Source organism: Ovis aries, chromosome 1 (genome assembly GCF_016772045.2).
Source record: "Ovis aries strain OAR_USU_Benz2616 breed Rambouillet chromosome 1, ARS-UI_Ramb_v3.0, whole genome shotgun sequence".
In the NCBI taxonomy this organism is placed as follows: Eukaryota; Metazoa; Chordata; class Mammalia; order Artiodactyla; family Bovidae; genus Ovis; species Ovis aries.
Window position 1 is genome coordinate 150,122,706 of NC_056054.1, and position 12,879 is coordinate 150,135,584.

The following is a 12,879-nucleotide window of genomic DNA, read 5'->3' on the forward strand; positions in this document are numbered from 1 at the left end:
TGCACTGAAAGGTACAGGTTGTACAGGGAAAATCTGGTATGTGCTTTATTGGATTTAGCTTCCTAGTCTCAAGATGGCAAATGATAGAGACTTTTATAAATCAGATCAGAGATTTTTTTAATAAAAACTTTCAGGTAGAAATGAATTAATCCGAAGTGATTCCTGGGTTGGGAGGAGCCCCTTGAGAAGGGAATGGCTACCCACCCTAATATTCTGGCCTGGAGAATTCCATGGACTGTATAGTCCATGGTGTCACAAACAGTCAGACACAACTGAGTGACTTTCACTTTTCACTTCCTAAGGCTTTTATTACAGAAAATTAAGTCAGGCTCCCATATGCATTCCCAGTCTTTCCAGCTCTCTCTACCCTAAAAACTGGTAAAATTTCCTAAAACTCAAATGGTTTTGGTTGACCAAATAGAACAGAAAACAATGCTAGTTGATTGTATATTTTATAATTCAAGATTCTTCAGAAAGCAATGACTTTTGAATAGTCATGTTTCCTATTTTTTAAATAAGTATCTATTTTGTCCATCACAATACCTTGGGCCTTGGTTTGCACATTTATAATACAAATGTACTGGTGTACAGTTACCTCAAAGAAGACCAATAATATTAGCTCAGTATGTTGTTATGACATGACAATTACATCTTCTATGTTCAATGTGCAAACACTATGATAATAAAATAAATCAGAATGATTAAATTCAGAGTAACAATTCTATGTTTAAAAAAAATTCACCCCACTTATTGACAACAATATTAAATAAGATACCAGCCATTAGGTTAATTTTGCAACATATATTAGTATAACAATAATCTTAATTTAATTTTTACAGTTTACAAATGACACTGTTTTACAGAAATAAAATTATAATATTCTATTTTAAACCTGAACAGCTACAGCACAATATCCTACATGACTTGTGTCATATATAATATTGGTTAACATTTTAAACACAGATTGGATATAGGTTCAATTCATACTTACCCATGAAATTGAGATACCCTTCTCCACCAAGTGCGTGAGTAATGAGTCGAATCATCTTATGAAGCTGTATTCCACGATCAATAACAGGAGTAAATGGGGTCAGAACACTCATGTTGGTATACATTTCAGCATCCATCAACCAAAATGCCAACGTCTTATCCCCAACGAGTGCCTAATAAAACAAAAGTCACTGATGTAAATGCAAAGAATAGGTACTAGGGAGTTGTCATTTATGCTAGAGTAACATGTGGTTTCATAAAAACTGTACAGGAGAAGTGTGTGAATTAGTATTAATTCCATGTATTTCTCAATAGTCACTATCTATGCTGAAGGTAAACTGGTGAAATACATGAGAAAGCTCCTATATCTGTTTCTTTTACTTATAAAATAGCTTGGTGAAAAACTCATGATAAGCTACCTGAATATTTGCTAATACTAAGCATGAGAAATTAGAATAATATATGTTATAATGTTTAAAATACTAATAGCCTTTTTAAAGAATTTAAACAATGGATTTTTTAAAATTGAATGACAGATTCCTTAAATTCTGTAATGCTTGACAATTTTCATAAGTTTTACACACGATTTCATACAATCCCATAATCTTAGATTACACTATTAGAATACTAATACGGTTTTTAAAAATGACTTGTATATCATGACTTTATTGTTTTAAAAGAATGGAAGAGTTTCTTAGAAATCATTTATATGTATATGCACTTATATTTATGTACATAAAACATGTACATAAATATATCACAATGGACCTTTTTTCCTTTCAGGAGCAAACTGACAACTTTTTCTTAAAATGTAGAACTTGCTTTCTTATTATATTTGAAATCTAATCTAAAACAAGTTTGTTTTATATGAAAATATAATAGTTGACAAATGGGGCAGATAACTCAGAAACACCCTGAGCAGCAGAAAAGGTCTCTTAATTGGAATGATTTATGGTTAAAAATAGCTAATTAATGCCAAGGATTATTTATTGATAGGAAGAATATATAGAGAAACACAGAGATTAGACCATAATCGCCTCACCATATTACTGTAGAATTATTTTCAGTTTTAGAAAAATATTTTTCTTTATAAACCTATTTTAAAGTCTAAACTATTTTCATATGTTCATATTTGTAATTTTTATTAGGTTTAAAATTCAGAGTAGGTTTGCTTTTAGGAAGAATTAGGTAACTTACATCTTTTTGTATATTCCGGACAATTTTTAATACAAAGTGGAATTACATGGATCTTTAAAGTATGATATAAGTCTTCCATACTGTTTCTGTACATCTTGGAAGAAAAATTATGAAATTAATCTATCAGTTTCATCTTCAATTTGTTTATTTCACTCACTTCCTTATTCTTTTATTTATTCATACAAAATAAACATAAATTGGAACCCAAAAGTGCTACAATTGGCTAGAAGCTTAAAATGTATTTTAATTTTCATATTGTTATATACTTGACACACAAAAAAATGTGGAAAATTTTTTAAAGAGATGGTAATAACAGATCACCTGACCTGCCTCCTGAAAAATCTGTATGCAGACAAAGAAGCAACAGTTAGAAGTGGACGTGGAACAACAGACTGGTTCCAAATTGGGAAAGGAGTACATCAAGCTGTATATTGTCACCCTGCTTGTTTAACTTCTATGCAGAGTACATCATGAGAAATGCTGGACTGGAAGAAGCACAAGCTGGGATCAAGATTACCGGGAGAAATATCAATAACCTCAGATATGCAGGTAACACCATCCTTATAGAAGAAAGCGAAGAAGAACTAAAGAGCCTCTTGATGAAAGTGAAAGAGGAGAGTGAAAAAGCTGGCTTAAAACTCAATTTTCAGAAAACCAAGATCATGGCATCTGGTCCCATCACTTCATGGCAAATAGATGGGGAAACAATGAAAACAACAAGAGACTTTATTTTGGGGGGCTCCAAAATCACTGCAGATGGTGACTGCAGCCATGAAATTAAAAGACACTTACTCCTTGGAAGGAAAGTTATGACCACCCTAGACAGCGCATTAAAAAGCAGAGACATTACTTTGCCAGCAAAGGTCCATCATCTAGTCAAAGCTATGGTTTTTCCATAGACATGAATGGAAGTGATAGTTGGACATGAATGGAAAGGATAGTTGGAAGAAAGCTGAGCGCTGAAGAACTGATGCTTTTGAATTGTGTTGTTGGAGAATACTCTTGAGAGTCCCTTGGACTGCAAGGAGATCCAACCAGTCAATCCTAAAAGATTGATGCTGAAGCTGATACTCCAAACTTTGGCTACCTGATGTGAAGAACTGACTCATTGGGAAAGACCCTGATGCTGTGAAAGACTGAAGGTGGGAGGAAAAGGAGATGACTGAGGATGAGATGGTTGGATGGCATCAACACTTGATGGACATGAGTTTGAGTAAGCTCCGGGAATTGGTGATGGATGGGAAAGCCTGTCTACTGCCGTCCATGGGGTTGCAAAGAGTCCGAAATGACAGACAGTGAAATGAACTGAATATACTTGACAAGGGATTTACTTATCCTTAAATTAATATTATTCATTTCTTATTTTGTTACATTTTGGTTCTGGTGTTTTCATTGGTATTTATTTGATTTGTTTCATAGCCAATTTAAAAGAAAGTACTACTCCAATTAGGAAGATATAAAACTCCATATGTCTATTTCATGAATGATTAAAGTTTCCGTATAGGCCAACAGTACATAGTTTAGGCAGTGGGCTATTTTCTCAGTCTCAACTACTGAAATCTGCCATTAACACTCCAAAGCAGTCACAGACAATAGGTAATTGAATGAGTATGCCTGTGTTCCAGTTACCTTGTAAAAACAAGCAGCAGGCAGAATTTGGCTCATGGGCCTTGATAGCTGACCTCTGGTCTACTTACACTTTCTTAATAGTAAGAGGAGACATCTGAAAAACTAGTTTCCAACTTAAATTGTCAATTTCTGCTGAAATAACACAGGAACTTATTGCTCAACTTCAATTTTCTTAATTCATATACTGCAAATAATTTCAAAAGGTTTACTGTCTTTTTAAAGTATAAAGACTTCATTTTATATTGTTTATGACGACAGTTCAGTTCAGTCGCTCAGTCGTGTCCGACTCTTTGCGACCCCATGAATCACAGCACGCCAGGCCTCCCTGTCCATCACCAGCTCCGGAGTTCACTCAGACTCACATCCATCGAGTCTGTGATGCCATCCAGCCATCTCATCCTCCGCCATCCCCTTCTCCTCCTGCCCCCAATCCCCAGTACTGGAGCTTCAGCTTTAGCATCATTCCTTCCAAAGAAATCCCAGGGCTGATCTCCTTCAGAATGGACTGGTTGGATCTCCTTGCAGTCCAAGGGACTCTCAAGAGTCTTCTCCAACACCACAGGTCAAAAGCATCAATTCTTTGGCGCTCAGCCTTCTTCACAGTCCAACTCTCACATCCATACATGACCACTGGAAAAACCATAGCCTTGACTAAACGGACCTTAGTCGGCAAAGTAATGTCTCTGCTTTTGAATATGCTGTCTAGGTTGGTCATAACTTTCCTTCCAAGGAGTAAGCGTCTTTTAATTTCATGGCTGCAGTCACCATCTGCAGTGATTTTGGAGCCCAAAAAAATAAAGTCTGACACTGTTTCTACTGTTTCCCCATCTATTTCCCATGAAGTGATGGGACCAGAGGCCATGATCTTCGTTTTCTGGAATGTTGAGCTTTAAGCCAACTTTTTCACTCTCCTCTTTCACCTTCATCAAGAGGCTTTTTAGCTCCTCTTCACTTTCTGCCATAAGGGTGGTGTCATCTGCATATCTGAGGTTATTGATATTTCTCCCGGCAATCTTGATTCCAGCTTGTGTTTCTTCCAGTCCAGCGTTTCTCATGATGTACTCTGCATAGAAGTTACATAAGCAGGGTGACAGTATACAGCCTTGACGTACTCCTTTTCCTATTTGGAACCAGTCCGTTGTTCCATGTCCAGTTCTAACTGTTGCTTCCTGATCTGCATACAGATTTCTTAAGAGGCAGGTTAGGTGGTCTGGTATTCCCATCTCTTTCAGAATTTTCCACAGTTTATTGTGATCCACACAGTCAAAGGCTTTGGCATAGTCAATAAAGCAGAAATAAATGATTTTCTGGAACTCTTTTGCTTTTTCCATGATCCAGCGGATATTGGCAATTTGATCTCTGGTTCCATGATTTCAATAACTAAATGGCCTTTTTCATTTATTTATCTTTATTGAGTGACTACTAGGAGAAGTAATAGTACTAAGGCTGGAAATACAAATGTAAACAAATATTCTGCTTAAAATGTGATGAGAACATGAAGACTTGGGAAACCACTTTTTCCCCTATACACCTGGATGAAAGCCTCAGGAAACACACCTGAGTCAGAGCATTAGTTCTTTATAGTACCTTCCCAGGTGAAGTATGCATTTGCAGGTGTATGGGGGAAGTATAAGACTGGGACAAGATTGACCTATTTATGAATGGGTGAAAGTTTTACAGTATTGAAGAACAGAGCACTTGGAGGATTGAACAGAGAATAAACTTTGGCATGGGCCAAGATATGACAGGCTATGTGTGAGAAGCTTTAACCAAAAGATCTGGGTTGAGAAAATTAGCTTTGCCCTTTGGAAAATAACTCAGGCTACATTACAGACGATGGACTGAAAAAGAGGGACAGAGATCAGGGTGATCAATCAGCAAAGGATTTAGTGACTGAGGTGGGAAAAATGATGAAAGCAAGTGAAAAGGCAGAAAAGAAAATCTTTAGAAGGAAAACTAAAACGGAAAGGAAATTAAAATTAACCTGGATTAGCACCAACATTCTTCTCGTGACAACAAAGGAAAACTTGTAAGATAGCACTTGCAACTGTCATTCACAGTCGCTTAATTACAGTTTGGCAGGGTAAAAGTAGTACTGCATTTTGAAGTTGAAATTTATGGATCTACAAAGTAATTTTTAAATGTCTTTTCTTTTTTAAAGGTTTTTTGATTTAACCATTTTTAAAGTCTTCATTGAATTTGTTACAATACTGCTTCTGTTTTATGTTTAGGTTTTTTTGGCTGTGAGATGCATGGGATCTTAGCTCCCTGACAAGGGATCGAACCTGTACCTTCTGCACTGGAAGGCAGACTCTTAACTATGGGTCCACCATGGAAGTCCCTGAACAGTTTTTCAAGTAAGAGTAGCTGTCACATAAAATAGACATATAACACATTACATTAATTGTATTGAACTATAGAAATTTGTATTGAGATATGCTTATTTTAGATACATTTACAGATACAGGCAGAGAGAGAGTACGGTTTACACACATACTTATTTACCTGATCATGGCTCTCTGCGTAGGCAATGCACTTTTCAAGGTAGCGTCGGTTTGTGAGTGTATACACTATATTGCCCATGTTCCAATCTTCATCTTTATATTCTTTCAGTAACTAAATGCAAGACAGGAAATAATTTCAATACATCACTACTATTCTTACTTTATAACCCAAACTTAGGGTATATATCATATCAATCCAAATTATGACACAGAGATACAAGCACACCCACGGAACAAAAATAGCTTTGTTGACACTTTAACTGAAATCACAGCTTTTGTACAGACTATCCAAATGACAGTGGTGTTGTGTGTGGGTGTGCACGTGCTCACTTTTGTGCAGATGATTTGATCACTGCACTTTAGGATTTTGGCAACTTTTTTTCTTTTTCTGTAACAGCTGCTACTTCTTGATTAATGACTACAGTAAAGTGTTGTGCAGTAGATCTTTCAATAACTTCCACAAGGTAGAGATATACTTGCTACCATTTTAGCTTGGAATGAAAAAAAAAAAATGTTAGCAAGAAGAGTGTCTTGTACTCTTCCTAAAATAAATGAAAAGAAACTATTATTTCAATGTATAAAAGCTGATTATGATGAAATAATTATCATCCTGGGGCAGGAAATAGATGGGCTCCAGGTTAGATATCTACAGCTGACCTTCTGTGTGCATTTCATGAGGCAGTAAACAGTGGGCTTCCCACAGAATACCTATAACCAGCCTCCCCTTTGTATTTCCTGACATAAGAGATGGGTGGGCTCCAGCTAAGGCATTTAAAATCAGCCTCCTGTTTGCCCTTCAAAATGGAAGTAACAACAGAAACAGGGTAAATAGCCAGTCTTTATCTCTTGTAAACACCTTAAGTAAGAGTCCTGGCATGGCCTCTTTACATCACTGCTCTTCACCGCACCCTTCTCTCTGAGTGTGCATTCCTGCTTTGCTTCCATCTTAACTAAATAAACCATTTCTCTGTGTGCTTTCCCACTTGTTGTTATGCTATGCCTCTAATAATAAACTTTGTACCTGCATTTACATTTTCTGCCTCCGTGACAAATGCATTTTTCACTGAGGTCAAAGATCCAGGGAAAAGTAGCTTCCAGCCTCTAGCCCTGGCTGGTCAGGTGGCTAGGATTCTTAGTTCTCATCCAGGCTACCCAGGTTCAATTCCTGGGAAGGGAATTAAGATCTCACTTCCCACCACCACTTACTGATGCCTCTCTGAGATAAATCTTAACAGTGTACACATTTTTGTCTCCAAATGGGTTGTTACTCAGTCTCCAGTGTGGCTTCTGTACCTCTCAAACCTCTTCAGTGCAAATGAACTTGCAGAAATTTCAGATTATGATTGTGTCCTAAGTCCTTTCTTAGGCAAACGCTTGCTGCACAAGAATGCTGTCCCTACCCCTTCCCGTGAAATGCTTTCCTCCTTAGGCTGCCATTGTGAAACTCTGCATTGTTTTGCTTTGTTTTGTTTTCTCACCACTCAGACATCCAGCAAAATCCCTTCCTCTGACTATCATATAAAAGCTGCTGCTCCACAGAATTAACAGCCTAAAAAGAGCCTGTTCTTTCACGCAACACAATCTTTCTAAAGGGGGCTCATTTCTCTATCCTGCACACTGACAGGCAGAATTCTAAAATGGTTCCTATGATTCCCGCTCCCTCTGATTCACCTCTTTGTATAATTCCTTACCTGGAGGGTGGGAGGGAACTTTGAACACAATAGATGTCCTTCAAAGAAAGGGTGAGATAATAACAGAAATGCTCTAAATTGCTAAGTTTGTGGTAGTTGGTTATTCAGCAATAGGAAATTAATGCAGATTTTGGTACACGAAATAGAGTTCCAGCCTGTTTGTATCTTCCTTTGCTTTTTTTTTTTTTTGCTCAATGGAATTCAGAGGTGCTTAGCCATCCCCCCGTTGGAGAAAGCAATGGCAACCCACTCTAGTACTCTTGCCTGGAAAATTCCACGGGCGGAGGAGCCTGGTAGGCTGCAGTCCATGGGGTCGCAAAGAGTCGGACACAACTGAGGGACTTCACTTTCACTTTTCACTTTCATCCACTGGAGAAGGAAATGGCAACCCACTCCAGTGTTCTTGCCTGGAAAATCCCAGGGACGGGGGAGCCTGGTGGGCTGCTGTCTATGGGGTTGCACAGGGTCGACAGGACTTAGCAGCAGCAGCCATCCCCCGTAACTCCAGTGTGAATCACCAGGCACCAGAGGGCAGACTGTATTAGGCAGAATAATGACCACCTACAGGTGTTTATATCCTAATACCCAGAGTCTGTGAATATGTCACCTTACATGGCAAGAAGGACTTCAGAGATCTGTGGAAGTTAAGGACATTGAGATGGGGAGATTATCCTGGATTACCCGAATGTTGCTGCTGCTGCTAAACCCTGTCAGTCATGTCTGATTCTGTGGGACGCCATAGACAGCAACCCACAAGGCTCCTCTGTCCCTGGGATTCTCCACGCAAGAACACTGGAGTGGGTTGCCATTTCCCTCTCCAGTGCATGCATACATGCATGCTAAGCCGCTTCATTCAGTCTTTGTGTCTGGCTCTGTGCGACTCCATGGACAGCAGCCCACTAGGCTCCCCTGTCCACGGGATTCTCCAGGCAAGAACACTGGAGTGGGTTGCCATTTCCCTTCTCCCGATTACCTGGATGGGCCCAATGTAATTACAGGAATCTTTCTTAAAAGGTGCTTGGGTTGTCAGAGTAAGACAGAGCTTTGAAGATGCTACCCTGCTGGCTTTGAAGATGGGGGGAGGGCTCATGAACCAAGGAATACAGGTGGGTTTTAGAAGATAGAAAAGTCAAAGAAATAGAACCTCCAGAAGGAATGCAGCCTTATGAAGCCTTGATTTTTAGTCTAGGAAGATCATTTCAGATTTGTGACCATATGACAGTAGATTTGTATTATTTTAAGACACTTTGTATTATTTAGATTCAGTGTAGTATTTGTATATGTCTATTCACAATCCATAAACCTATGCAAATATGCCCAGTTAAGTTGGACTGCTGTGTTAAAATAATTCAATGGAAATAGGTTAGACTTTTCAACAAATCATGCTGGAAGTATTAGACATCTTTAGACAAAACAAAACCTTAAATACTGATTGTACAAAAAGTAACTCAAATGGACTATGGACTTAAACATAAAATTATAAATGTTTAATAGAAAATATAGGAGAATCAGAGAATTCTTAGACTTGTCACCAAAATAGGTCTCTAAAAGGGAAAAAAAATGATAAACTGGCCTTCCTTAAATTTAAAGAAAACAAAGAACTTTAGCTCTGTGGAAGTCGACATGTAGAGGATGAAAACACAAGCAAAGACCAGTATAAATATATTTGTCAACCACATACCACCTCACAAAAGGGTTGAATCTAAACTATATAAAGAACTCTCAAAACTCCACAGTAAATAAATGATCCAATTAGAAAATGGTCAAAAGACATAAAACAGACATTTCACTGAAGAAGATATAAAGATGGCAAATAAAGCACAAGAAAACAAGTTCCTCATCATACGCCATTAAGAAAATGCAAACTAAACTCAGTGAGATATTTCTGCACACCTGATAGAATGATCAATATAAAAAATAGCAACAATAACAAATGCATTGTTCAAGAATGTACAGAAATTGGATCTCTCCAAAGTTGCTTGTGGTAATGCAAAATGGTACAACTACTCAGAAAAATAGTTTGAAAGCCTCTGACTGTGCGGATCACAACAAACTGTGGAAAATTCTTCAAGAGATGGGAATACCAGACCACCTGACCTGCCTCATGATATATGTGCATGCAGGTCTAACAGCAACACTTAGAGCCAGACATGGAAAAACAGACTGGTTCCAAACTGGGAAAGGAGTAAGTACATCAAGGCTATATATTGTTACCCTGCTTATTTAACTCATATGCAAAGAACATCATATGAAATGCCAGGCTGGATGAAGCACACGCTGGAATCAAGATTGCTGGGAGAAATATCAACAACCTCAGATATACAGATGATACCACTTTAATGGCAGAAAGCAAAGAGGAGCTAAAGAGCCTCTTAATGAAAGTGAAAGGGGAGAGTGAAAAAGCTGGCTTAAAACTCAATATTCAGAAAACTAAGATCACGGCATCTGGTTCCACCACTTCATGGCAAATATTTGAGGAAAAAGTGGAAACAGTGACAGAGTTTATTTTCTTTGGCTCCAAAGTCACTGCTGAAAGAGCTGCAGCTATGAAATTAAAAGATGCATGCTTCTTGGCAGAAAAGCTATGACAAACCTAGACAGCATATAAAAAAGCAAAGATATCACTTTGCAGACAAAGGGCTGTATGGTCAAAGCTATGGTTTTTCCAGTGGTCATTTACTAATGTGAAAATTGGAGGATAGAGAAGGCTGAGTGCTGAAGAACTAATACTTTCGAAATGTGGTGCTGGGGAAGACTCTTGAGAGTCCTTTGGACAGCAAGGAGATCAAGTCAGTCAGTCCTATAGGAAATCAACCCTGAATATTCACTGGAATGACTGATACTGAAACTGAAGCTTCAATACTTAGGCCACCTGATGCAAAGTGCTGACTCACTGGAAAAGACCCTGATGTTGGAAAAGATTGAAGGAGAGGAGAAGAGGCGATGAAGGAAGGATGAGATGGTTGGATGGCATCACTGACTCAATGGACATGAGTTTGAGCAAATTCCAGGAGATAGTAAAGGACAGGGAAGCCTTGGCATGTTGCAGTCCATTGAGTTGCAGAGTTGGACACGACTTAGTGACTGAACAACAATAACAACAACATCCAACCAGTATAAAACCCAGTACTTTTGGATGTTTACCATAGAGTAATGAAAATTTATGTTCATACAAAAATCTGTACACAAATGTTTATAGTAGCTCTCTTTATAGCAGCTAAAACCTAGAAATAGTCGAGATATCTTTCACTGGAAAAATAATTAAACAAACTGTGATACAACCATGCCATGAGATAGCATTCAACACAAAGAAAGGGAAACAGTGAAGTAGCATCACAGATATAGAAAACAAACATCGCTCCCAGCGGGTAAAGAGGGGGAGGGATAAATTGGGAGACTGGGATTGACATATACGTACTATTATACATAAAATGGGGCTTCCCAAATGGCTCAGTGGATAAAGAATCCATGTGCAATGCAGGAGACGCCGGAGACATGGGTTTGATCCCTGATTCAGGAAGATTCCCCACTCCAGTATTCTTGCCTGGAGAATCTCATGCACAGAAGAGGCTGGCAGGCTACAATCTATAGGGTTGCAAAGAGTCAGACACCACTGAAATGACTAAGCACATTTATATATAATAGATAATTGATAAGAACATACTATATAGCACAGGAAATTCTACTCAAAAATCTGTAATGGCCTATATGGGAAAAGACTCTTAAAAAAAAAAAAAGTGTGGGTATATGTATATGTTTAACTGATTTACTTTGCTCTTACCTGAAACTAACATTACATTGTTAATCAACTATACTCCAATAAAAAATTAAAAAAAAAAAATCTTGAAAAGAAATATACTACTGATACATGCAACAACCTACATGAAATCCCCAGAGAATTTGACTGAGTGAAAAATGATAAGCCCAAAAGGTTGCATACTGTATTATTCCATTTATATAACATTTTTGAAATGAAAAAAATTATAGAAATGGAGATCAGGTTAGTGGTGGCCAAAGGTTCAGGAGTGACTTGGGGAAGAAAGGAGTAGGTGTGGCTCTAAAGGCAACATTTGGGAAACTCGTGGTAATGTTCCATGTCTTGATTATGTCCATGTCACTATCCTGATTGTGATATTGTACTATAACTTTGCAAGATGTTATGGTAGTGGTTTATTAGCTAAGTTGTGTCCGACACTTGCAAACCCATAGATTGTATCCTGTCAGGCTCCTCTGTCCAAGGGATTATCCCAGCAAGAATACTGGAATAGGTTGCCACTTCCTTCTCCAGGGGGTCTCCCTGACCAAGGGATTGAACCTGTATGTCTGGTGTCTTCTGTGATGGCAGACGAATTCTTTACCAATTTACCACCTGTTTAACTCCACAGAAATCTAAATGGAGAACAATACATTTTTTTCCTTCAATTTGTATGATGTACTGCCTAGTACAGCACCTTGAGTATACAAGGTACTGAAGTGTTAAGAAAGTTAAATATTAAAAAAAAAAAAAAGAAAACTGCCATTATTACTAAGAGGAGGAAATAGCCTGCTCTGAGCTATGATTGATTAAAATAATTCTAGGTTGACGTACACCTTTAAATATCCTTGAATCTGCTGAAAGTCTGATGAAGGCTTTTCAATAGGATGTTAAAAAAGCAAGATTTGGCACTTGCAAGGGGGAAAACATCTTTGCGGAAGATTAGAAATCGTAAAAGATGGTGGGTGGATAAAGAACCTAAACCAAGGTAAGAAACTTGAAGATCACAACATTTTTTTTTTTTTAATAACAAATACAAAGCAACTTTCCCAGCTAGCAAAGTCTCTTTGGTTTCTAACTCTAATCAGGTTTGTAAAACACTTATTTTTTTGAC

At 37.9% G+C, this 12,879-nt stretch overlaps 1 protein-coding gene across 1 annotated transcript in view; it reads right to left on the minus strand.

Annotated features, from left to right (window-relative positions):
- The window catches only part of GBE1 (1,4-alpha-glucan branching enzyme 1), a 307,124-nt gene that overhangs the window by 77,690 nt on the left and 216,555 nt on the right, over positions 1–12,879 (minus strand). The window contains exons 11-12 of the mRNA XM_004002835.5: positions 6,322–6,432; positions 992–1,163 (exon numbers count right to left, since the gene is read on the minus strand). Of these exons, the coding sequence (XP_004002884.2) occupies positions 992–1,163; positions 6,322–6,432 (283 nt within the window). The remainder of the gene's footprint in view (positions 1–991; positions 1,164–6,321; positions 6,433–12,879) is intronic.